A 26,962-nucleotide genomic window follows, 5' to 3' on the forward strand; every position below is an offset into this window, starting at 1 on the left:
GGAAAGAGAGTAAAGGCAGTTTGAACTGAATAGGGGAAGACCCAATGTACCATGTGAAGGCACTGCTGGTGAGGGAACTACCTGGCTGATTTGAGGGTTTCTGCCTCTACTACCCTTTCAGTCAGTGAGTTCCAGACCCACACCACCCTCTGGGTGAAAATGTTTTCCTCATCTCCCCTCTAATATTTCTACCAATCACCTTAAATTCGTGCCCTCTACTCACTGACTGCTCTGCTAAGGTAAATTGGGCCTTCACATCCAATCTATCCAGGCCCTCCACAATTTTGCACATTTCAATCAAATCTCCTCTCAGCCTTCTCTGTTCCAAGAAGAATAACCCCAGCCTATCCAATAATTGCATTTTTTCCAGTCCCGGCAACATCATCGTGAATCTCCTTTGTATCCTCACCAGTGCAATTGCATCCTTTCTGTAATGAGGTGACCAGAACTGCACACAGTACTCAAGTTGTTGCCTAACTAATGATTTATACAGTTCCAGCATAACCTCCCTGCTCTTTCTTTGTTAAACTCAAGAAAACCAGTCCGATTGGTTCTTTTTATGATCACGGCACGTAAATAGTTAAACACTCATTGAATTGGCAAGTAGATCCACTTCAAAAAGAAATAAACCTGTTGTGGTCAAACAAGGAGAGGGAAAAAGAAGGGAACCCTTCGACCCCTCCTCACCTGATCATAACAGTATTAAAAATGAAAGTGTTCTAGAATAGACTGAAAATGCCTCCCTGTAGAAAATACCTTAATTGACATAGAAGCCAGAATGTCTATAAGCAGCATTCAGATCTGCAGCCTCAGGAGCGACTGAACTTTATCTTACCCAGTGTTTACTCAACATCATTAAACTTTGTGGGCTTAAAGGGAACTGCTATTCCTTAGCAGCAGAATAATGCATTATGTATTATGCTTTGAGTCCTTATAAATCAACGTATCATCCAACTTCCTATGAGTCAAAATATGAGAGATTCATTAATATTAAACTATTTGAGGTCCTTACAGAATAAATTGTTTTTGGTTTTAAAATAAGAATTTCAATGAGCCCCAAAATGTCAGAGGTTAGATTTTTGAGAGTGTGGAGGCATAGCCTTCAGTTAAATCCACCACAGCTGTAAACTGACTCTTAAGTATCTCAAATCATTTCTTTTTGCATTAAAGTTGATAAAATGTTGGCATAACTACGGCTTAAAACCTGTGTCCCATGATAAGCAAATTTCAAATTGTCTTAAAATGTCATATTTAAGTCACTTTAAATTTTTTTTATTCATTCCTGGGATGTGAGTGTCGCTGACAATGACAAAGACAGCACTTATTTCCCATCCTTAATTGCCTTAATTGCCCTTGAGAAGGTGGTGGTGAGCTGCCTTCTTGAACTGCTGCAGTCCATGTGATGTAGTTACACCAACTGTGCTGGTGGGAAGGGAATTTGAGGATTTTGACCCAGCGACAGTGAAGGAACGGTGATGTAGTTCCAAGTCAGGATGGTGTGTGACCTGGAGGAGAATTTGCAGGTGGTGGTATTCTCATGCAGCTGCTGCCCTTGTCCTTCTAGGTGGTAGAGGTCGCAGGTTTTGAAGGTGCTGTCAAAGTAGTCTTGGCAAGTTGTTGCAGTGCATCTTGTAGAAGGTACACACTGTTTGCACTGTTCACAAGGGAGTGAATGTTTAAGGTGGTAAATGGGGTGCTAATTAAGCAATCTTCTTTGTCCTGGATGGTGTCTAGCTCCTTAAATGTTGCTGGAGGGCAAGTGAAGAGTATTCCATCACACTCCTGACTTTTGCCTTGTAGATAGTGGACAGGCTTTGGGGAGTCAGGAGGTGAGTTACTCACTGCAGAATTCTCAACCTCTGACCTGCTCTTGTAGCCACAGTGTTTACATGGCTGGTTCAGTTAAGTTTATTTTATGGTCAATGATAACCCCCAGGATGTTGATGGTGGGGGATTCAGCAATGGTAATGCCCTTGAATGTCAAGGGGAGATGATAAGATTCTCTCTTGTTGGAAATGGTCATTGCCTGGTACTTGTGTGGTGTGCTAGTTACTTGTCACTTATCAGCCCAAGCTTGAGCTTTGCCCCCAAAAATCCTATGTGATCCTCAGTGCTTTTCCTTAAATGTCTCTGATGTACAGAAGCTAATGTTTAAATATCAAATGATTTATAAAACAGGCCATAACAACAAGAACAGCAACTTGATTTTATATAGTGCATTTAACATAATAAACATGCCAAAATGCTAACAAGAACGTTATCAATAAAAACATTATTAGCATCGTGTCACAGAAGAGCTATCAGGATAGATGACCAAAAGCTTGGTCAAAGAGGTAGGTTTTAAGGAGCATCTTAAAGGAGGAGTGAGAGGTAGAGAAACGGAGAGGTTTAGGGAGAGAATTTCAAAGCGTACGGCCAAGGCGGCTGAAAACATGGTCACCAATGATCCAGCAATTCAAATCGGGAATGCAAAAGAGGCCAGAATTGGAGGATATTTGGCAGCAGCAATCCATGGAATTTTTACTTTGTCTGTATATGATAAAACTCTTTGATCTAAGACTACAGGTGAAAATCTAACACATTGGCTGCAGGTGAGGTCCCAGAGGACTGGAGAATAGCCAATGTTGTTCCTTTGTTTAAGAAGGGTAGCAAGGATAATCCAGGAAATTATAGGCCGGTGAGCCTTACATCAGTGGTAGGGAAATTATTAGAGAGGATTCTTCGGGACAGGATTTACTCCCATTTGGAAACAAATGAACTTATTAGCGAGAGGCAGCATGGTTTTGTGAAGGGGAGGTTGTGTCTCACTAATTTGATTGAGTTTTTTGAGGAAGTGACAAAGATGATTGATGAAGGAAGGGCGGTGGATGTTATCTATATGGACTTCAGTAAAGCCTTTGACAAGGTCCTTCATGGCAGACTGGTACAAAAGGTGAAGTCACACGGGATCAGAGGTGAGCTGGCAAGATGGATACAGAACTGGCTCAGTCATAGAAGACAGAGGGTAGCAGTGGAAGGGTGCTTTTCTGAATGGAGGGATGTGACTAGTGGTGTTCCGCAGGGATCAGTGCTGTCACCTTTGCTGTTTGTAGTATATATAAATGATTTGGAGGAAAATGTAGCTGGTCTGATTAGTAAGTTTGCGGACGACACAAAGGTTGGTGGAGTTGCGGATAGTGATGAGGATTGTCAGAGGATACAGCAGGATATAGATCGGTTGGAGACTTGGGCAGAGAAATGGCAGATGGAGTTTAATCCGGACAAATGTGAGGTAATGCATTTTGGAAGGTCTAATGCAGGTGGGAAGTATACAGTAAATGGCAGAACCCTTAGGAGTATTGATAGGCAGAGAGATCTGGGCGTACAGGTCCACAGGTCACTGAAAGTGGCAACGCAGGTGGATAAGGTAGTCAAGAAGGCATACGGCATGCTTGCCTTCATCGGTCGGGGCATAGAGTATAAAAATTGGCAAGTCATGCTGCAGCTGTACAGAACTTTAGTTAGGCCACACTTAGAATATTGCATGCAATTCTGGTCGCCACACTACCAGAAGGACGTGGAGGATTTGGAGAGGGTACAGAAGAGGTTTACCAGGATGTTGCCTGGTCTGGAGGGCATTGGCTATGAGGAGAGGTTGGATAAACTCGGATTGTTTTCACTGGAACGATGGAGCTGGAGGGGCGACATGATAGAGGTTTACAAAGTTATGAGCGGCATGGACAGAGTGGATAGTCAGAAGCTTTTTCCCAGGGTGGAAGAGTCAGTTACTAGGGGGCATAGGTTTAAGGTGCGAGGGGCAAAGTTTAGAGGGGATGTGCGAAGCAAGTTCTTTACACAGAGGGTGGTGAGTGCCTGGAACTTGCTGCCGGGGGAGGTGGTGGAAGCGGGTACAATAGCGACGTTTAAGAGACATCTTGACAAATACATGAATAGGATGGGAATAGAGGGATACGGACCCCGAAGGTGCAGAAGGTTTTAGTTAGGCAGGCATCAAGATCGGCGCAGGCTTGGAGGGCCGAATGACCTGTTCCTGTGCTGTACTGTTCTTTGTTCTAAGACGGTGTATGGTGCAAGTTCTAAATACCAGCAAGTACATTGCAATCTTTTACATTCAATATGAATATGGATGTTTACTTACCAAAATGTGGGTTGATGGAGGTAATTGTAAGTTTGATCATTAACATCAAACTGGAGGAGGCCCATCCCTTGAGGATGTCAAAACCTTCCACCTGATATTCACCTGCGGGAAGTGAGGGAATCTGACAATTAAAAGTAGAGGAATTAGATGTCAGGTTCATACAAATATTCTCACCAATTAAAATCTGTACTCTATGCACGTCTGAAGAGAAACCAAAGACATTCAAGGACAAGACTGAGTTTTCAAGGGGCATTAAAAAAAGCAGAACTGGAGTGTTGTCTTCCAAGTAGTATATTTCATTGCTCAAAAAGTATATTCCATCAATCTCCACGGTTACAGTTGCTGTCCCATTTCCTGGTGGAACGATGCAGAGAACTGTTTTGTAACTTATGTTAGAAATGGCACAGTTGTCATTGCCTATTCTTACAGCTGAGGGTACAGCTTTTCCCATCAGGGCAATGCCTTCTATTGTCAATTGTCCTCCTCCATGTATTCCAAATGTTTTAGGGTAAAGGTTCAGTAGTTGTGGAATTACACTAAATGTACCAGAAATATTAACAAAACATGCTTGTCCTTTCTCATGGATAAAGACTGAAATATTATGAGCACCAGGAGAAATAGTAGCGTCCAGCTTACATTCCACAAGGCCTTCACTCACGAAAATCACATCACAGTTACTTGCATCATCTACTTGAACATTAATATCACTTGTTACATTTGTCAAGAGTTGGCCACTTAAGAGCAAGGTAAAAAATGTATTGTTAAATACGACCTTCACATGCTCCACAATAGGCGTCCATTCTTCGCTGAGGCTGATACAACACTTCCCAGCACATACACTGGTCATTAAGTTTACAACAGCGGTGACATTTAGGCTCTGATATATAGTGGACGGCCGACCAAAGTCCTCAGTGATTCTGATATCACATATAATTGTACTATAATTGGCACTCTGTACATCACAAGTATGTTTAGTGCCTAAAGGCACTTCAACAGATCCATGAGAAGACTGCAAGGCATAACCTGATATAGTTAACAATGTTCGACCACAAAGTGAACCATATGATGGTGAGATGCTGCTAATTGCTGGTATCACTGTGTAATCTTTGAGTTCTGACAATATTATGGCATATCCCAGCTTGCTGTGTAGAACTCTGATAGGGAAACTCCCTGCCTCCAGCTCCTCTAAATCTACAGTACAGTTCAGTGAGCTGCCATCTATATCCACTAAGGTCTGAAGATCACAATGGGTATCACCCAAAAAAACTGCAGAATTTTCTAAATCAGTTCCTTCTAAGTTGACCACTATATTTCCAATTGCAATTTCTATTCCAATGTTGGTTATTTGAGGTGTGGAGTTGCTTTTGTAGTTGTACACAAAGGAATTACTATTGTTGTAGAATACTAGTCTATTTTCAGATGAAATGTTACTAATTTTAACTGTCACGGTAGCCCAAAGGTCCTGGAGATCTCCGTTAGGTATGTTTGTAACTGGTGGGGTCCAGCATTCGATCCTCTCCTCTGTTGAGTTTATGATGTCACAGACCGATGAATTTAGGAGAACAGTCATCAGCGACGCATTAGCACTGAATCCATGTCCACTTACTGTGAGGATTGTTCCACCTGTCCAAGCAATAAAACGTATATCACAATAAATCCCATCTATAGATTGCAAGTACAGAGGATGACCTTATTATAGTATTCCAGCTATCCAAAAATTGTGATACCATAACACCAATAAAAAGGTGCCGTTAAAAAATTATATTAAACTGAACTTAGACTTTCCCATTGACACAGTATTAGTTGTCTCAACATATTATGATTTTCCTTTCAACTGCAATTAGAATGTGTGCAGGTTTTCAGTTAATGTAGATGAAAGTTGAGTCCAAATGAGAATTTCTCCATCACATTTTCTGTATTCCTTGCTACCATTGAAAAATCAAAAGTGGCAGAAGCAAAGAAAAGATACCTGGGCCGGAATTTTATGCCACCCCGATGAGCAGGATGGTGGCAGGGCGGTGGCATAAAATGGAGCGGGAGGCACCGAGAGACTTTCGGGATTCGCTCCCACCTCCACTGCCACTTTACGCAGGGCGGCAGCGGTGAAAAACGGTCCTCCCGCCCCAGGCCAAACAAGGCCCTTAATTGGCAACTTAACAGCCACTTCAGGGCCATCACCTGCCTCCACATGGATTTTACGCATGGCAAGTGGGCGTCCTGGAGCCAGGAGAAGCCGCCTAATGAAAGCAGGCGGCTTCCGAGCGTCCCAAGGTGGCCCTCATGTTCGAGCACCCTGTGCCCGATGGAGGACCGCCCCCGCTACCCCAACCACCCCCAAGACCCAACACGCCCCCCTTCCCTCCAATCGACCACCTTTGCTTCACCAGGGCTCGACCGATTACCCCCGACGAGGCAACCAAAACTTACTTTCCCTCCTGGCTCCCAGGCATCTTGTCTTCGTGCTGAGCTACTGTCCCAGCAGTGGCGCTGCTGGGACTATGAGCTGCCGGCCCGCTGATTGGCTGGCAGCTCTATTAGGCAGAATGTCCTACCTCAAGTGGGTGGAAGTCCCACCTCACACCAATTGCAGCCCGCGGACCCGCAAAATACGGATCGGATCCCCAGGTGAGGTGGAAGCGGATTCACCACCGACTTTTCAGTCGGTGGCCGGCTCCCATCCACCTGCCGTAAAATTCTGGCCCATGTCTTTTAATTCATTCATGGGATATGGGTGCCAACAACAAGGCCAGAACTTGTCAATCCTTAGTTGCCCTTGAGAAGGTGGTGGTGAGCTGTCTTCCTAAACCACTGCAGTCCATCTGCTGAAGGTATTCCCTCATTGCTGTAGGTAGGATTTTGACCCAGTGATGATGAAGGAACTGCAAAATATGTCCATGTCAGCATGGTGTGTGACTTGGAGGTGATGATGTTCCAAGAAGCTGCTGCCCTTTATTTTTATTTTTTTTTATTGATACAGCACTGAAACAGGCCCTTCGGCCCACCAAGTCTGTGCTGACCAACAACCACTCATTTATACTAACCCTACAGTAATCCCATATTCCCTACCACCTACCTACACTCGGGGCAATTTACAACAGCCAATTTACCTATCACCTGCAAGTCTTTGGCTGTGGGAGGAAACCGTAGCACCCGGCGAAAACCCACGCGGTCACAGGGAGAACTTGCAAACTCCGCACAGGCAATACCCAGAATCGAACCCGGGTCCCTGGAGCTGTGAGGCTGCGGTGCTAACCACTAACCACTAACCTTGTTCTTCGAGCTGGTGGAAGTCATGAGTTGGGAGGTGCAGACAAAGAAGCTTTAGTGAATTTCTGCAATGCATCCTGTAAGTACTATGCCCTGTAAAGCTAGTGCCTCAGTGATGGAGAAAGTGAATGTTTAATTGGGCTGCCAATCAAGTGCACTGCTTTGTCCTGGATGGTGTCGAGCTTCTTGAATGCTGTTGGAGCTGCACCCATCCAGGCAAGTGGAGAGTATTCCATCACACTCCAACATGTGCCTTGTAGATGGTGGAGAAGCTTTGGAGAGTCAGGAGGAGAGCAACCTAGAAGAATAAGGGCAGCAGGTGCATCTGATCTCCATCACCTCCAGTTATCCAAGATACACACCTTCTCGCCTTGGATATACATTGCTGTTCCTTCATCATCGTTGAGCCAAAATCCTGGAACTCCCTGCCGATGTGTGTGTACTTTCACCACATGGACTGTATCAGTTCAAGAAGGCAGCCGCCACCTTCTCAACAGAAACTAGAGATCAGCAATAAATGCCAGCCACACTAGTGATGGCCACATCCCAAGAATCTTTTTTAAAATAACATCCTGGAGGTGTTTTATTTAATCCTACACAAAATGATTAGGCAAAACAGTGTTCTCACCCAAAAGAGAACCACAGCAAGGTGATATGTTATAGACTTCACTCAGATACTGGATTTCAAGAGCACTGCTGAAAGATAGACAAAACAGAAAGAAAAAGAGATAATATGGTTAACTCAAAAAGTGCACATTGAAATTCAATGAGAAGACAGTATCACAGTCTTGAGTGTCTGTTATCTGCATTACTAGCAATGATGTAGAATATGACACATTGGTAATAGAAACTTGAGAATTGCTGAAAATATTTTCAAGTTCTTTACTACCAAACGACCAATAGAAACTCATTTTTGTGCACAGGGGAAGATTGTTTAACATGCCCTTGATGATATTTTGGACATCTGATTGAATGTGCAAATCTAAAACAGCCAAATAGTCAATTATCGGATGGATATTTTGAACCTGAAAAGGTGATTCTCCACTGCTAAATTAAGCTGTTACTTGTTACAGTTTTACTCATGTTTACAAGTTATGCAAATTTTTCCACAAGTAACATCAAGACCATGATCCATTGTCTGTCCACTTATTAGATATAGATTATATGTGCATGACTTAACATCAAATTATTTACATGTTTAAATCAAAGGAAAATAAAAATATTGTAAGGAAAAAATTTTAAACTTTTTTTCAGATTCAACCACTCTACTCCATAGAATTAAAATATGTAGATAGATATCCTTTATGGAAGTAATGTATTTATATATGTGCTTGAAAGCAAATGCCACCATTTACATTGCATCCAAAACATTTTAACTGGTGTATACAGTGCTATTCTCCACCAAATTTTACTCACCCACTACTGTTAATGTTTATACCATTGATGGACACAGAGATGTTGTATAAGCCTGGCAGAAGTGCTGGGAGGAACACACTGATGCCACCTTCAGTCTGCTGTTTGACAGTTGCTTCAGTGTCATGAACTTTGACTCCAATGTCAGCTCCAGTATAAATTGAAAGATTTGATATTTCAATAAAAAGTGTCTGATCACCTTTAAAAATAAGCAAGAAAAAGTGTAATTTTAACATTTAGGAATTGAGTGGCCAAGAAGCAGTAATGTCCAATGATGTCATTTTCACGTTGCTGTTTGTGGGAGTTGCTGTGTGCAAATTAGCTGCCGTGTTTCCTACATTACAACAGTGACTACACTTCAAAAGTAATTCATTGGATGTAAAGTGTTTTGAGACGTCCGGTTATCATGAAAGGCGCTATATAAATGCAAGTCTTTCTTTTCATATTGTCAGGCAAGCCCCCACCTGCCAAGAATGAGGAAAATTAATTTTGCTACATTCATTTTAACAGCTGATGGTGAAGAAAAAACTGGCTTGAGAAAACAATTGGAGACTTTGGCTGGAGTGAGACAAGTACTTCAAAGGACAAAGGAGCTATTCCCTGCTCCAATTTAATCCACAATGGATTTTTGATTACCAGACGTTGAAGCATTCCAGGTTAACTACTAAAATGGCCGAATACACAAACAGACGTGGTCAGGCCAGTTTGGTCACATGATTGACATACTGTTGGAGTTTTTTGAATTTGAACTTCCAACAGGGATTTTGAACTCAGAAGGCTATTAGCTCCTGGACTAAGAACACCTCTCTCCTGTCTGTTCTCATATCACTCTCACCAGCTTCGGAAACCATTGAAGACGTATGAACCCCAAGAGAGAAAAGTGTCCTACAGTGAACAAGATTTAAGAAGAATACTGGGCCCCAACGAAAAGTAAGAGCTGTCTACAATCAAGGACTCTACAGCGAGCTGGAAACACAGAAACAGTAACAAGAAACCTCCTTTTAGAGACTGCCTCAAACCTCTCCATTTTATTTTTCTTCTGTCCTTTTCTGTCCCTATTTGCATGTGTGTATCACGTGTGCATGCCAGCATGGGTGCACCATATATCTGTAGGCATTAACTGTATTAGAGTTTAAGTTTAAGGTTTAATAAATTTCACTTTTTTTCTTTAAACCTAAAGAAAACCTGGTGTGCTCATTTCTTTGCCTTATAATTGGAAAGCTGTGAACAAGAATTCACAAAGGGGGAGCTCAAAACATAATGTGTTTAAAGATTCAACCCTGTTACAATAAGATCAGGTGAAGACAGTAAAAGACCCCTAGTCACCTTTCTCACCTGGTCATAACAATATATATATATATTCTACCCATAAGGACACTGGATTCAATTCCAAGAAAAGATATTTAAATTAAAATGTGCTTTGCTCTAATGAAAAGAGCCGTAGTATTCTGTCATCTCAACAAATCTCTCTTTTTATTATTTGTTCTCAGGACATAGACAATCCTGGCAAAGCCACATTTATTGCCCATCCCTAGATACCTTGAGAAGGTGGTGGTCTGACTGCAGTCCCTTTGGCAATGGTTCTCCCACAATGCTTCTAGGTAGGGAATTCCAGGGTAATTACCTAGCAACGATGTGAAGGAATAGTGATATTTGGCCAAGTCAGGATGTTGCCTTGGTACTTGCAGGTGATGGCGTTCCCATGGCATTGGCATGTTTATCCTTCTCAATAGTAGAAGTCATGAGGTTGTTAAGAGCTTTTGCTGCAGCATGTCCTGTAGATAGTACACACTACAGCAAAGTACACCAATGATGGAGGGAGTAGATACTGATTTCAGTGCCATTTACGCAAATGAAACAAATGTATTTGTCCTGAATGATTATGAGCTTCTTGAGTGCTGTTTTGCTTGCATCCATTCAGATGAGTGGTGAATATTCCATCACACTCTTGAGTCTCATACACAGTGAAAGGAGTTTAAAGGTGAATTACTTATCACAGAGGATCCAGCCTCTGTCTTTCTCTTCTAGTCATGACTGGTTAAGTTTCTGGTTAATGGTTATCCCCAGGAGATTGATGGTGGAGGATTTGACAATGGTGATGCCATTGAAAGTCAGTGAAAAGTTGCATGATGTGAATATTGGCTGCCACTTGTCAGCCCAAGCCTGGATGTTATGCAGGCACTATCATAGGCTGGCATGGGCTTCTTCAATATTGAAGGAGTTGTGAATTGAGCTGGATATTGTAAAATTGTTTATTTTGAACTGGCCCTCTCCAATCCATCCAGAATCTAATGCAGTTCTATGATGGACTTTAAGTCAAGTTGTTCATTCTCTTATTGGTTTGGGAGGAGGAAATTATTCAATTAAGATGTCCAACAGAGGAATCAACTTCTCTGATAATTAACCATTATCTCTGCTGGGCTTATATCACTGTAATGAGGTTTCTATACTTTTAGATTTACTCTGTCTCCATGGCTGAGGTAAACTGGGTTTAAGCATTTGTTCCCAGTAGACACAAGGATTAAGAATTACTGGGTGAATCCCAATTGCTAGTAAATACACGGAGTTTGCCACACTGTTGTTTTGCTTGTGCAGTTGAAGTTTTTAGATTGTAACACTCATGTTCAAGAACTTAAAGAGGCACTTACCTGGACAAGCAGTGAGTGTCATACAGGATACAAATTAATGTAAACTGAAAAAATGTGAAATATGCAAATCAATCCGAATTTGTACTAACTTCGGAAGTTAATGCTGAACACCACAAACTTCTTACACAACAGACACAGACAGGTATAAATAACCATGATAAAACTGCCAAGTTATTCTTCTGATAGTAACCTTATCCAACAAAGGAGAACGTCCTTAAAACTGTACTATGGAAGAATATTCTTCTTCTTCTCTTCTTTGGCCTCCTTATCTCGAGAGACAATAGGTAAGCGCCTGGAGGTGGTCAGTGGTGTGTGGAGCAGCACCTGGAGTGGCTATAAAGGCCAATTCTAGAGTGACAGACTCTTCCACAGGTGCTGCAGAAAAATTTGATTGTCGGGGCTGTTACACAGTTGGCTCTCTCCTTGCGCCTCTGTCTTTTTTCCTGCCAACTGCTAAGTCTCTTCGACTCGCCACACTTTAGCCCTGCCTTTATGGCTGTCTGCCAGCTCTGGCGAATGCTGGCAACTGATATTTAGGGGTGATTTATCATTTAACACGGAGCTCATAAAGCTTATCTAGAATCATGATAGTTGCCATATATTTTACAAGTGGCTAATCTGGTGCTGTTTCACGTGCGTTATTGAAATATATTGCGGTACATCCCCACCAGCCCCACATCATCCCCGACCTCACCACCCGCCCCCCCCCCCAACACCCCCCCCCCACCCCCACCTTGCCCCACTGCTGTGAGTTTTATCATTCAGATTCACAAAAAGTACATTTAGATCACCAATTTAATTCTGCTCTGGTGTTCTTATTGCAATTGTACAGTGTCAGTATTGATCTGTCACTTTGTAGGAAAGTAATTCAAAGTTTTAGAGCCTTGCCTGGGATTGAAATGTCAGTCTCTTCATAAAACCTTAGGAAAATATATTTATTTCTACAAACGTGGCACAATAAGTTGCATTAAAATGTATCACGAAGGGACTTGCACATGATGTCACCGTGAGGAAAATGCTACACTTCCTCTGGTCCTTTTCCCACCATAGACAAAACTGGCAAATAATTTGTCAGGAAACAGGGTCAGTTTTAACATCCAAACTTGTATCACACCTACAGCATGTTTTATTCCTTTTCACAAAATTACAATAAATAACTAGGCAAAGAATTATATTGACAGGAAATACAAATAAGGGAAATATATAATATTGTTTGTGCCTTTTGTTTACAAAGGCCAGCAATTCGCAGTTCACAGTCAAAAACAAAGGCCACACCTGCTAAGTTACTGTAGTTCCTGCTGAGAGACAGAATAACTGGATTGAGAGCTGGGTCATAGCTGAAAGCATGTGGTAACATTGTTGTTTCATTTCCAACCATAACAGTAATATTCACAAGACCATCCTCCCACTGACGCTGAAAAAAATACAGAACATGATTAGATCACATACTGCTGACTGCACTGTGTCCCATACTGGTCTGCAGCGAATTCAATATTGCACATTACTGTACTGAGTACTGTTCTTCAGCTTATCTAATGTAGTAGTACAGTGTATCCAGTATTGTGCTGCAGGGTTTTCAGGACAGTGGTGCAGGTGTCATCTTGTTTTTACTATATTGAAATCTGAATCTAAAGACAAACTACTTGTGTAGAATGGCCAGATAAAAACCAGTCCTGGCAATAAATTTGATATCTTGGAATTGATCCTGCAGCATGTTATGATTATTTAGGATATATAATTCTTACCGCTGTTGATCCACAATGAGGAACAGTTCTGCAGGTGCCAGAATTTCCTGCAATGCCTTATCCTAGTGCCCCTTTTTTCATATGTGATCCTTGGGAATAAGCACTGGTATGATACTCAACTGTGGCGGGCACTCAGTCAATGCAAATGCTCTCCTCATCCAGTGTCCTTGTATGTGCACTTTCCCAGCTTAAGTCACTGGATAGCAATGGGTATTGACAACAAATAGAAGGATTCATTGTGAAAAAATGCAGTGCTGGAGGCATTAGTGGTTGGTGCAGGTGGGTACGAGGAAAGATGTCATGGTCCCACTAAGGGCCAGGAAATGCTCTAGGACTACCCTCAGAAGGGAGGGGGAGCAGGTGGCCAGGAAGGTCAGCTCCCAGAATCTGGAAAGACCCGAAGACCTGGTAGCAGTGCCACAAAAGATCTAATAGTCTCATGCAGGTGCTCAAGTTCAGTGAATGTGTCTTCACATGAAATCTTCTACCCACCACAGAATCAGCTCTTAAGAAAACTTGATCGACAAGGAAGTCAAGGGTTATGGGAGAAGACAAGAAAGAGGAGCTGAGGCCACAGTAAGATCAGCCATGATCTCATCAAATGGCAGAGCAGGCATGAAGGGCAGAATGCCCTGTTCCTGCTCCTAATTCGTGTGTTCTTGACTGCTTACTGGCTTATATCAGTGAGCACTAAGTATGCTCCAGTTCACATATGAACCTAGACATTGGGTGTCAGTAGGCTTTTCACCCACAGGGGGCATAACAGCAAAGTCATAAATGCCAGGAGCATCCTCTCAGTAGCAGCGTTCTGGGAAGGAGAAACTTCTTTCCACTTTCCCCTCCAACAGTGCCATATCTCAACCCAATTTCCTGGCTCAAGGCTTATCACCTATGCATGGCTGACTATGAAACAAACACTGCAATAAACAAAACAAAATTGAGGCAGATGGATAAACTTGTGCCCTCTGTACAAATCTGAAAACTTCTACAGATGTATAACAATCAGTCTTAAATGACCCACCTTTATTGGCACTGTACATTCAATGCAGCTTGAGTTGCTTCTGGTGCTGTTCACCACGCAGGGTTGAGAGCCAAACCATACAAGACCGAGCGGATCCAGACTAGTACCAATGAGGGTGACTGATATCCCACCTGCAAAAACCCATCCAACCTCATTGTTAAATATATTTTGTGAGTGCAAATGACCCATTTTTCATTTGTGTTGATCATCAACATTGCAAACAAAACAAAACAAGCAGCAAAATATAGATGTTTATAGCTTAATAATAAAAAGAAACTGCAAACAGTCCTGCCTATTGAAATCAAGGGGGGGGTGGTGGGTGGTGGAATCGGATGGGCTATAAAACAGGCTGTTGATTAATATGATCCATTTTACTCTATTGCAAAAGACCGATTTCATCCCCTTGATCTCTAGTCATCATCTTCTTACTGCAATGCAGCCAAGATAAGGATCTCAGCAGTGAGGGAGATCATAACTTCAAGACCACATTCCCACGACCCTGTCGTACTACTGGAACTGGTGCTCCAATGCAATTACCACCATGCCACTGCAGCCACCCATCTGTACAATACAATTATCACGACTTCTTGAGGATATTCTTTATCCCAGCTTCACCTGATACGGGATTTTTGGAACTGTACCAAAATTATTTTTAAATGCACTTGAATTGACATGAAGAATCTCCCTAATTCAAAACAACTTAATCATGATATTTCTCTGCCTCCCAACTCTGCCTTATCTCTTCTCCCTCTGCCTATCTAACACTGCCAGTCTCTCCCCACTCTATTGCACACCTGCCTATAAAATATTGACAGGAATCCAGTACTATTATTATAATACTTGTTCTTAGTGTTGAAGACCAGAAACTTGCACTCTTGATTTCAAGGAAAATGGCCCCGGGATCCCTGTGAGCATGAGTAAACTCATGCAATTAGAGTGGGGAGGACACCTTACTAATTTTTAAAAATATAATCAACCACTTCGAGAGGTGTAAAACATTTGGGGCCTTTTTCAAAGATAAAAAATAGTCATGGCAGTTTTTAGTCTGCAAAATCTGTATGTGAATGGAAGAGATGAGGAGTGGTTGAGGGGGATGGGGGAGAATGGATGAAAGGACTGTTGAGATTGAAAGAACAGACAATGCAATATAGAGGCACAAAAAAGCATCTTTAGGGCTAACGGCACTGCTCCCACCAACCCCCCCCCCCCCCCCCCCATCTGACGGTTGGCGAAGTTGGCATTCTGTTGAAGGAAATGGTTGTGTCAACTTGCCATGTTTGTCATTCCAGGTCACCTTTTCTAAAGGGCAACAGTGCATTATGTCCGGCAAGAATTGACAGCCAAACTGAACACTGTTTACTGTACCAGCAGGACCTAGAAATGGTTTAAGGCAAACTAAGACCAACCAACAGCACCACGTACCATGAAGATGGCACATGCCACAAAATGATACCTGGCAACCTGTTCGTCATTTGCTGTTTATCTATGCTGAACCATCATGCAAATTGCTAGCTCTCATCGTTTCTTCACATGTATACCCATAATCTCAGCAGGGCGCACAATCAAGATTCATGTACAATTGAAAACCATGTCAACCTCACACTTTCCAAGAGCTTCAAGTTGGATATATGACAGCCATTAATGAACCCTGGCACATTGGTAATTGCACCAATGAAGTGATACTGGTGGAAAGGCAATAGAAGTGATGGCAGTGCTGACCAATACATCAGTTACTTTTTTGATCCATGCGCTGCAAATCCAGGCATTACACATCAGGAATGTGCCATAGGCATAAACTGAGAGCACTGATGATCTTGTTAAACAGTGCTCTGCTGTCGAAAAAAAGCGTGCATTTGTATATCACCTTTCATAACAACTGGATGTCACAAAGTACTTTCAGCCAATGAAGTATTTTTGAAGTGTCGTCACTCTTGTAATGTAGGAAACATGACAGCATACTTTTGCACAGCAAGCTCCACAAACAGCAATGTGACAATGACCAGTGAATTTCTGTTATGGCCAGGTGAGGAGGGGGTCTCAGGCTCCCCTCTGGCCCCTTCCTCTTATTTGACCGCAACAGTGGTTGTGCTTACCACCTTCGTGAGTGGTTTACCTTTTTCCTTTACTGCAATTGCGAAAGAACCAATTGGTCAAGTTCCCTTGAGTTTAAACAAGACTTAAGTTTATTATACTTAACATTCTAACCCGATTTAAAAATTCTAAAAATACGCTGCACATTCACGAACACATTCACACGGGAATCACATACACACAAGTAGATGACAGGAGGGAAAATAGATTTGGTGGTTGGGTTAAAGTCCAGAATAAATGGAACTTAAATACAGTCTGTGAAGTGGATGATCCAGTAGTCCTCGGCTGAAGCTGTATTCTTGAAGTCCTCGCTGGTCAAAGTGCACGTCGGTTGGCCTGCTTTGCTCAGAAGTTGCTTGAAGGCAGAATTGGAGTTGGCTGTCTTCCCCTTTTCGCTGGCTGTAGCAGGCTTGGAGGGTCCCCTGGTTGCAGGCAGTTTTTACTTTATGTTTTCTGGGGACAGCGAAAGAAGAGAGAGAAAGACAGGGAGAAGCAGCCTTTTGTGTTGCTGTACACTCGGTTACTGCTTGTCTGCTTGCCTGTGTAACAATCTTCAGAGATGAACAGGTGGCCACATAGTTCTTCTCAATCTCCTTTGTTTCTAATGAGGGTTTTTAAAAATGTATTCATTCATGGGATGTGGGCGTCGCTGGCCAGGCCAGCATTTTATTGCCCATCCCTAATGGCCCTGAATGGCTTGCTAGGCCATTTCAGAGGGCATGTAAGAGTCAACCACATTGCTGTGGGTCTGGAGTCACATGTAGGCCAGACCAGGTAAGGACAGCAGATTTCCTTCCCTAAAGGACATTAGTGAACCAGATGGGTTTTTACAACAATCGACAATGGTTTCATGGCCATCATTTGACTAGCTTTTTAATTCCAGATTTATTAATTGAATTCAAATTCCACCTTCTGCTGTGGTGGGATTTGAACCCATGTCCCCAGAGCAATACCCTGGGTCTCTGGGTTACTAGTCCAGTAATAATACCACTACCCCACCGCCTCCCCCGGATTTTCTGGAATCTTCTAAGAAATTCAAGGTTCGACATGCCCCAGGATGTCCATTCACACTTGGAAGGGGTTGGCTCTTTCACAATCAATGGGTGGGATGTCCTTGACTGTTGTGCTAATGAAGCCATTCTAGGTAATTCAATCACTTACAGCAAACTATTGTCCTGGCTGGGGCTTTTTGTTAGACTTTTTGTCTCCAGTCCAATCTCCTGGTATTTCAGATGTAAGTGACAGTGGCCATTTTGGCTTCTAAGATTTTTTTTTCCATTAAAAGTCTAAGGTAAGTCTCCAACCAATGAAATTAATATTTCCCATTTGGCATATAGGGTTTCCTGACACCAGATATCTGTTTTTTGTTATATTGATTGAGGGATAAATATTGGCCAGGACACCAGGGTTAACTCCTCTTCTCTTCTTCTAAAAAGTGCCACAGGATCTTTTACAACCACCTGAGAGGGCAGATAGAACCTCGGTTTAACGTCTCGTTCGAAAGACAACACCTCCAACAGTGCAGGACTAGAGTGTCAGCCTTGAATTTTGTGCTCAGGTCCTGGAGTGAGACTTGAACCCAGAATCTTCTGAGTTGGAACAGTGCTACTAACTAAGCCACAGTTGAAACAGATGCCGTAATTTTGCTGCAGGTGTTCTTGTTGCAGATGACAGTGCTGCATTCCATGCAGCAAGCTGAGGCAGAACCCTGGGCCATTGGTTAGTCGGTGTGGTAGAACTGGTCTGAGGGCTGCTAATCTTCTTGGCGGCTTTCTTTCACCTTGTGACTTTTCAACCATGAAATATTGTATTTGAGATGCTTTTAAAACAAACATATCAAGGAGTGAAAACATTGGCTTTTTTCCATAAGAAATATTAATAAAAATTTCAGAAGAATAGAAAAATATCTAACAGTATACCTTTGTACTCCAAAGGTACTGTAAACATTACAAAAAAAACAACTTCCAAAAACTAAGAACTCCTGTACTTAAGCAAATTTCCTTGTTCGCATTCCAAATGAGCTTGCAAAGACAAAAAAGTAAAACGGGCACAATTGTGACTGAATTGTGTTACCTGTTTATCTCAATATTTTTGTATTAAATCTGAGACCTACTAAAGTCAAGATCACCCCAGCATGTGTTTTTTTTTTTCACTTTGAAATCAATCTGATAGACCACTAGGATCTTTTCCATACCTGTACATTGTTATGTTTCAATTAATTATCACTCTCTCAACACAGTTCACAATTGATCGTTCACCACTAAAGTTCTGTAGAAGTGTGTGTGCGTTCTATTTATCTGTGGAGACTTTTCTATATAACAAGGCCAAACATTTTATGCGATCTGTCAAAGTAGCATCCTTGGACAGACACATTTCGTACCATCAGCATCCACTACAAAAAGTGAAAGAACAAGGAAGGATGCATTACATAAGTCTGAAAGGAGTATTTTTCCACTTTCAGCTTCATGTTGTGAAGCAATACTGCTCTATTCAGCTATGAAGGTGGTTGAGAACATGGGTTGACAACTGTTACAAATTGCCATTCTCATTATCTTTTTTTGTGCTCATTAGGGTGACAAATGTCAGTATTCAGGAATGGAGAACTTTTCCACTTTAGGCAAGAGTGTCAAGAATCCCGCATGTCAAATATATGTACGAGTAAGACATGTGGGACTAGGTTTCAGGATTTAGCACTGTGCCCTGCAGAGCTTTGTGTGGCAGAAGTGCATATCAGGATTTTGAGCACAGTAGTCAGTGCCCCATAGATGATTTTCACTCCAGTCACATGAAGTTCTGCTGCAGGCATGCTGATTTGTAAAATCTACCCTTTACACTAAACCATTCCTTCACCGTGCAGCAGAAATTTGCCTTAGAGCCAATGGCAGAAAAATCGCCTACATTAGATGCTGTGGCTTCTCTGAGAAGCTGTCCTTTTCGTGTCAACTTGAAATAAATTATGGAAAATGTGTGCTATGAATTTGCATTCATTATGATTGAAATTGCCTAAGTCTAAAATTACATTATAACAGGGCCCTTCTGAAGAAAGAAGAACTTCTAACTAAGCTTGATTTAAACCCAGGTTCTAGTAGTGAAAGGGTGTTGTAATAATCTATTTGTGCCACCATAATGATTTTTGTGTGAGGTTTGTTTATTAGTATGCGCTCTCATGATAAGTATGAGTATTTTTGCATGTTATAATCTATTCTCTATAACATAAGGAATACTATAAAAATAAGCAAACAACTTAGAGTAGCAACAGAATTAACAGTGTAACTGAAACTGTTTAATGAAGGTAGAATGTGTTATATTATGATTTGCACTGAGAGTTACTTTCGTGTAAGATTATTTCTACATACCGATTTCTGAGCTTGAAGAGGGTTGTATATCCAAAAGCTTGGGTCTCACCGTCACGTGCAGCTGAGTTCCATCAGCTCTCATTGCATAACCATCAGGAATTACCAGCACACTTAAAGAATACCGTCCCACTGGTAGCTCGGCCCTGGTGCAGCTGATCTGAGTTTTACTGACACTGCCCACAATGCATCTTGATTGGCCAACAAAGACCTTCACGGCTGAAGTGTTCTTGGCTAAATTTGACCCTTCAATTAGAATGTGGATCTGTTCTAGCTCTGCATTGAAAACAAAATTAATGGAAAGAATTAATAAATTTAATATGCAGTGAGTAGTGTCAAATGTGCTATTTAGATATAGACAAAATTAATATGAGTACAGACGTGACATGATAATATAACTTCTATAACATTAAAAATGGGGATATTATGTTTACAGAATCATTATATATGTGTATTAATGGTATACATGAAATCCAGATGAGACTTGTTCAGATGTATTCCTGAATGTGTGATTTATTTTTCTTATTGATGCTAATAAAAAAACACATTGCTCCAAATAAAACTACTTGGGTGTATGTTGTTTGATAATCCTTGGAACAGAGATGTTTTATAGATCTCCACATTCAGATTACATCCAAGGAATGCGCCCTACTCAAAATATCTCATCCCAGACATTTTGCACCAACTGTTTTAAAGCATTAAATAAAATAATAAGGAGCAAGTGAGGTACACTTCTAAGTATACGGATATCTCCCTTTCTAAGAAGTAGTAACATGTGACAAGTTTATAAAGTAATGCTAAATATACTTGGATGCATATCTACTTGAGTCTCAGTACAAGACAATGGTACTGGATTTTTTATAAAATACTATTCCCAAGAGGCTTTGTTAGAAAGATTTCCAGGCGCTATGGCCTTTGCTTCTGGAGGAAGCTGATGGGTGGTTCCTCCTTTATGAGTAACAAAATCTTTTTGTCTTCTTGTTCCTTCTCTCTTTATGCATTTGTTTCCTTTTTACCTAATTTACTATTATTCAGGCCCTTTGCTACAATTAAAAGTTCATAATTTGATGCTTTTTTAAAAATGTTACTTCTTTAGCCAAGATATCTAGAACCTCCATCAATTCGATATTCTGATATGGATGCACATGCACACATACACACCCCAACACACACACCTCAACACACATACACACACCCCAACACACATACACACACCTCAACACACATACACACACCCCAACACACATACACACACACACACTTTTGAATGTCGAAGTTGTGACAGAAACCACACCTGCCAAAATATTAATTTTGTCATATGGAAACTTATTTTTGAACTGTTACTGGACATTGAACCAACTTGCTTAAAAAGACCGCAGAACAGTGACTGCAAACATGGCTGTATATATGCATTCTAAAAGACAGTTGCCTGAAGAGACAATGGGAGAACTCTCTGATTCAATTAGCCAGGTCGATTTTGTCAATAGTGATGATCAAGAGACATTGAGAGTCATTGAGCCATCATTCCATCCACCACTCACCCCCCAACCCCACCCCACTGAGAGTGTCTAGAATCCATAAATCTCAGTAAGACTGCTCCAAGCAGGGAGCTAATCACATGACTAGCCTGCTGGCCAACCTGGGGTTTTTTGAATTGTGCCTGACACAGCACAGGTTTTGGAAGAGATTGTAACTTAACTTCAAGAAGAGAGCATCTCTCTCTCTATCTGTCATGCTCTCATGCAAAGTTCCAGGGACCCATGGAAGTAACTTAAGCCTCAAGACAGAAGACCAGTGAAACAAGTTTGAAAGTGTACACTGGGACCCTACGAGAACTGCAAGACTTAACTTCAATCAAAGACTTTACACCCAATCCAAAACCAGTAACTAAATTCCATCTACTACTTTAAACCTCCCCCCCATCTTTAATTCTTTCTTCTCCTCTGTCTCTCTTTGCATGTGTGTTTATCATGTATGCATGCTGGCATGGTTGTGTCGCATATTCTTTTTAGTAGTTTTAACTGAGTTAGTGTTTTAAGGTTAATAATCTTACACCTTTCTTGTTTAAATCTGAGAAAACCTGTCTGGTTGATGACTTTTTAATCAAAATTAGAAAGCAGTGAGCAAGGACTCACTGAAGGGAAGCAAAAACACGGTGTTTTAAAAGTTAAACCCTATTACGGCCAAACCAGGAAGAGGCTGAGAAGGGGAGCCCTAGACGCTTTTTTCGCTTGATCGTAACAAAGTGGATAATTTATTACCAGAAAGAAGTAGTCCATGCACACTTCTTAATATTTCCCAGGTGGAAAATACAATTAAATGTGGATATGTGTGAGGGAACAGATTTTGGAAGAAAAATCGGGAGGAACAAACACAAGTGGGTAAAATAGAATAATTGTTAAAGGTAAAAAGAAAACCACAAATGCTGGAAATCTAAAATTAAACTGGAAATACAGAAAATTCAAAGCAGGTAAATTAGCATCTGAACAAGAATGTTTAATGTTTAAGATATAGTCCTTCATTAGAAAACTAATGAAAAATTGCAATCTGGAATTCTAATCTATTCTTCCTCTTGCAAGTGTTTATTGGCCTTTGATGTATGTCTAATATTTTATTTCTATGTAAGGAAATAAGGATTTTTAATTTTGTTTCAAAAACAAAAATTGTAACTTGTCAGGATTTGATGTAGCAAAAATTGGAAGACAGAAACTGAGCAAAAATGACAAAGTATTGCAAAATAAAGTGTTTGTTTAATCCTGATAACCTGGTTAATATTAAAACTGCAAGGCCTTGGCCTATGTCGTTTGAAATGCTTTCACAGTTACAGCCTGTAGCAAACATGATAGCAAATCACTTAATACATCGACAATATTTAACCAAACTTCTATGCAGCCTTTTTAATAGCTAACAACAAACTGATCCTCACCAATCCAACTCTTAACATCAACAACAATGGGAGTTGTGCTTTGATGATACTGAAAAGCACAGGATCCTGAACAGCTGGCTGGAACATCGTTCACATGTGCTGTCACCTAAGAGAAATTTGGGAGAGTGATTACAATTTTTATAAGTTATGCAAAAACATCTTTATTAATAAGTAAAATGATCTGGTGATGGGACTTGGTTTCCCATCCAGAATTTTCCCTATAGGTGAGTGAAGAATCAGAGCTTCTTCACACTAAGGGAGAGAAAAATATAAATAATGCCTGTTGTCATCGCTAGGTCAGCAGTTACTTTAATAGAAACTTGATAGGAACATTCGAGAGGCCCTCTCTGCTGGCAAGTGGCATAGGGAAATCCACAAGGAGCAGGAAATACATGTTAAAATGGAAAGAAAAAAAAATATGAAATAGATTTACTAAATTCCAAATTAACAGAGAAATTCTCAAAACTGGACCCTTATTAAACCCATAATATTTAAAAGATAAATGGGGCCCTAGCTCTTGGTTCCCTGTATCGCACTGCTAGACAGGAGCAGCACACCTGAAGTACATTGCATCTGTCCAGGCTCAGGGGTGTCATTATTTCCTGTCTCAGGCTTTTAACATGGCCGATTCAGGTTGACTCACCAGGTGGGGTTTGTACCTAAAGGTCGGGCAAAAATATTTGAGTGCAGCTACGCACCAGGTTTTGGTAATTGGGCCATATGACTGCTGCCTTGAGTGCCCCAAGATATCCTGAGGCAGGCAGGACACAAAAATATACCTACTGCCACAAAGGACATTTGTGGCAATCCCAGGATCTCACAGCCCCTCTGGCCCAAGCCCCATAACCTGTTTTTGGAGACTTCCTCCACTTGGGCAGGCTAGAGGGGCTGAATCTTTACCTTGGGAGCGGGAAATGAGAGCCAGGATGATATCCAGATTGTGAACCCGCACCACAACCCCCCCACCCCCACCCCCAGAGGGCAAATGGAAATGGTGCACAATATTGACAGGGGAGACCCCTTAATTGATATGGAGACCTGTTCACCGTCCAATTAGCAGCCGCGGGGACAGGAACAGAGGTGGGAGTTCTAAAGTGCAGGTCCAGTTTAAACAGACTATGGCAGCCGTTTCTGTGGCTGCTGTTTAAATCAACCTACTGTCCTTTGCAAGATGTCCTAGGAGAGCCAGAAGCCTGGAACCAGGGGCAGGGATTCCCCTAGTTTCACTGATGCAAGAGGATAACTAAGGAAAGGGTAGGTCCTATCAGAGATGTACAAGGGACCTTACACATGGATACAGAAGACGTGGGCAGGGTTCTTAATGAGTTTTTTGTCTGTTGTCAGGTAAACCCCACCTGCCAAGACTGAGGCACATATTATTTCTCCACATGAACATTAAAACTTAAAATTGCAAGTCCTGACCGGAAAGACATTTCCATGGTAACAGACAATGTTGAAACAATGGGGATCAGTTGCTTCTCCAATACACAGAAGTGGTAAGACCAGTTTTAGTCACTTGGATAACTGGCTGTTGCAGAGAAATTTGAACCTGCAACAAAGAATTGAAGAGACTGTTCCATACAAGGAGCTAATCACATGACTAACCTGCTGGGCAACTTGGGAGTTTTTTGAATTTGAACTCCCAAAAAAGGGATTTGAGGAGACAAAGCCGTATGCTCAAAGAGAGAAAGGTTTGCCACATGAACAAAGTTTTAAGAAGATTACTGGGCCCCAACAAAATGCAAGACCATATCTACAAACAAGGACTACAGCGAACTCGAGAAAGAGTAACAAGATATTGCCTCAAACTGTTCTACTTATCTTTTCTTCTCTTTTCTGTCCCTATTCTTGCATGTTTATATCATGTGTGTGCCTGCTAACGTGGGTGCATCGTATATCTGTAAGCGTGAACCGTATTAGAGTTTAAGTTTAATGGTCAATAAATTTCATCTTTCTGTTTTAACCCAAAGAAAGCCTGTTTGTGCTCAGTTCTTTGCTTTGTAATTGGCAACTGTGAACAAGGATACACACAGTGTGTTTAAAAAAAAACCCTGTTATAATAAGACCAGATAAAGACAGCAAGAGACCCCTAGACATTGCTCACCTGGTCGTAACACTGTCTTCAAAAAAGAAAGAGATGATGCAGACATTGTAGTTAAAGAGGAGTGTGAAATATTAGACACGATAAGCATAATGAGAGAGGAATGGGCCTGATATCTTTGAAAGTGGATAAATCGCCAGGGCTGGCAGGATTGCATCCCAGGTTGTTAAAGGAAGCCAGGGAGGAAATAGTGGATGCTCTGAGGATCATCTTCAAATCCTCACTGGATAGGGGCAAGGCGCCAGAGGATTGGAGGTCAGCAAACATGATACCATTGTTTAAAAAGGGTGCGAGGGATTGTCCAAATAACTTTAGGCAGGTCAGTCTGACCTCGGTGGTGGGTAAATTATTAGAATCAATTCTGAGGGACAGGATAAACTGCCACTTACAAAGGCACGGATTAATCAGGGATAGTCAGTATGGATTTGTTAAGGGAAGGTCATGTCTTACTAACTTGATTTTTGAGGAAGTAACAAGGAAGGTTGATGAGGGTAGTGTAGTGGATGTGGTCTACATGGATTTTAGTAAGGCATTTTTTTTTAAAAAAAAGAAAAGATTTGACAAAGTCCCGCATGGCAGACTGGTCAGAAAAATGAAAGCCCATGGGATACAAGGGAATATGGCAGAATGGATCCAAAATTGGCTCAGTGACAGGAAACAAAGGGTAATAGTAGACGGTTGTTTTTGCGAATGGAAAGCAGTTTCCAGTGGTGTTCTAGAGGGCTCAGTGCTGAGACCCTTGCTGTTTGTGGTATATATTAATGATTTGGACTTATATCTGGGAGGCATGTTTGGGAAATTTGCTGATGACACAAAAATTGGCCGTGCAGTTGATAGTGAAGAGGATAGCTGTAGACTCCAGAATTATATCAATGGTTTGGTTGACGGGGCAGAAAAGTGGCAAATGGAATTCAATCTGGAGAAGTGTGAGGTTATGCATTTAGGGAGGGCAAACAAAGTGAAGGAATACACAGTAAACGAGAGGATATTGAGAGGGGCAGAAGAAGTGAGAGACCTTGGAGTGTATGTCCACAGGTCCCTGAAGGTGGCAGGACTGGTAGATAGAGTGATGAAGAAGGTAGATGGAATGCTTTCCTTTATTGGCCGAGGTATAGAATACAAAAGCAGGGATGTAATGCTGGACCTGTATAAAACACTGGTTAGACCATAGTTGGAGGATATCGTACAGTTCTGGTCACCACCTTACAGATAGGACATAATTGCTTTGGAGAAAGTACAGGGGAGATTTACAACAATGTTGCCAGGGCTTGAAAGTAGCAGCTATGAGGAAAGATTGGATTGGCTAGGGTTGTTTTCCTTGGAACAGAGGAGGCTGAGGGGAGACTTAACAGAAGTGTACAAAATTATAAAGGGCCTCGATAGAGGAGACAGGAAGGACCTGTTTTCCTTCGCAGAGAGGTCAGTTACCAGAGGGCACAGATTTACAGTTACTGGTAGAAGGATTAGAGGGGACATGAGGAAAACCCTTTTCACCCAGAGGGTAGTGGGTATCTGGAATTCACTGCCAGGAAAGGTGGTGGAGGCAGAAACCCTCAACTCATTTAAAAGGTACCTGGACATGTACTTGAAGTGCTGTAACCTGCAAGGCTATGGAAAAGGTGCTGGAAGGTGGGATTAGATTTGGCGGCTAGATTTTTCAGCCGGCGCAGACACGATAGGCTGAATGGCCTCCTTCTGTGCCGTAATTTTTCTATGGTTCTATGGATATCTCTTGTCCCCTAGGATCCATTCAGGGACTTTGGGGGTTAGTGCGAAGCTCTGCAGCAGCCCAGCCTGGCGGATGATGGAGTCATGGCAGTTGCCAGGAAATCGAGCACACACATGGGGCTGGATTTTCTTTTCCTGATGCTGGGAGTGGCGGCGGGTGAAAAGACCGGGCCACATGCTGCCATGCCACTACAATCTTCCTTGCAGCAGTCCAGAATAATGAGCCAATCGGGCTGGACCCCCCCCACCCCCCCCAATCACATGGGGGGGCGAGCTATCTAACGTTGGCAATGGCATCAGCTGCCTGTGCGCTAGCGCTGCTGCCATTTTTAAAGGGCAGTCAGCCCTGCCGGGTCATATACATTTTCGAAGGGCTATCCCCCCAATGTACCGCCAATAAGTCTTTTGCCCTTTCCCCCCCAATAACAATTAAATTCAACATTTGCCCTCTCCCCTCCCCCTAAAACACTTACCTTCAACACTTGACCTTGCCCACCCGCCAGACCAATCAAAGTGCATAGGTCTCCCCTT

At 41.9% G+C, this 26,962-nt stretch overlaps 1 protein-coding gene across 11 annotated transcripts in view; it reads right to left on the reverse strand.

Moving 5' to 3' along the window:
• LOC137360749 (fibrocystin-like) overlaps nucleotides 1-26,962 on the reverse strand; it is a 604,145-nt gene that overhangs the window by 450,840 nt on the left and 126,343 nt on the right. For 10 of the 11 annotated variants that reach the window (XM_068026018.1, XM_068026015.1, XM_068026020.1 and 7 more), the window contains 7 exons: nucleotides 22,603-22,708; nucleotides 19,680-19,952; nucleotides 14,233-14,363; nucleotides 12,742-12,880; nucleotides 8,822-9,017; nucleotides 8,034-8,101; nucleotides 4,139-5,761 (listed from right to left, as the gene is read on the reverse strand). In XM_068026018.1, coding sequence (XP_067882119.1) covers nucleotides 4,139-5,761; nucleotides 8,034-8,101; nucleotides 8,822-9,017; nucleotides 12,742-12,880; nucleotides 14,233-14,363; nucleotides 19,680-19,952; nucleotides 22,603-22,708 — 2,536 coding nt within the window. The remainder of the gene's footprint in view (nucleotides 1-4,138; nucleotides 5,762-8,033; nucleotides 8,102-8,821; nucleotides 9,018-12,741; nucleotides 12,881-14,232; nucleotides 14,364-19,679; nucleotides 19,953-22,602; nucleotides 22,709-26,962) is intronic. The other variant, XM_068026019.1, reaches the window with a different exon arrangement.

Source organism: Heterodontus francisci, chromosome 3 (assembly GCF_036365525.1).
Source record: "Heterodontus francisci isolate sHetFra1 chromosome 3, sHetFra1.hap1, whole genome shotgun sequence".
In the NCBI taxonomy this organism is placed as follows: Eukaryota; Metazoa; Chordata; class Chondrichthyes; order Heterodontiformes; family Heterodontidae; genus Heterodontus; species Heterodontus francisci.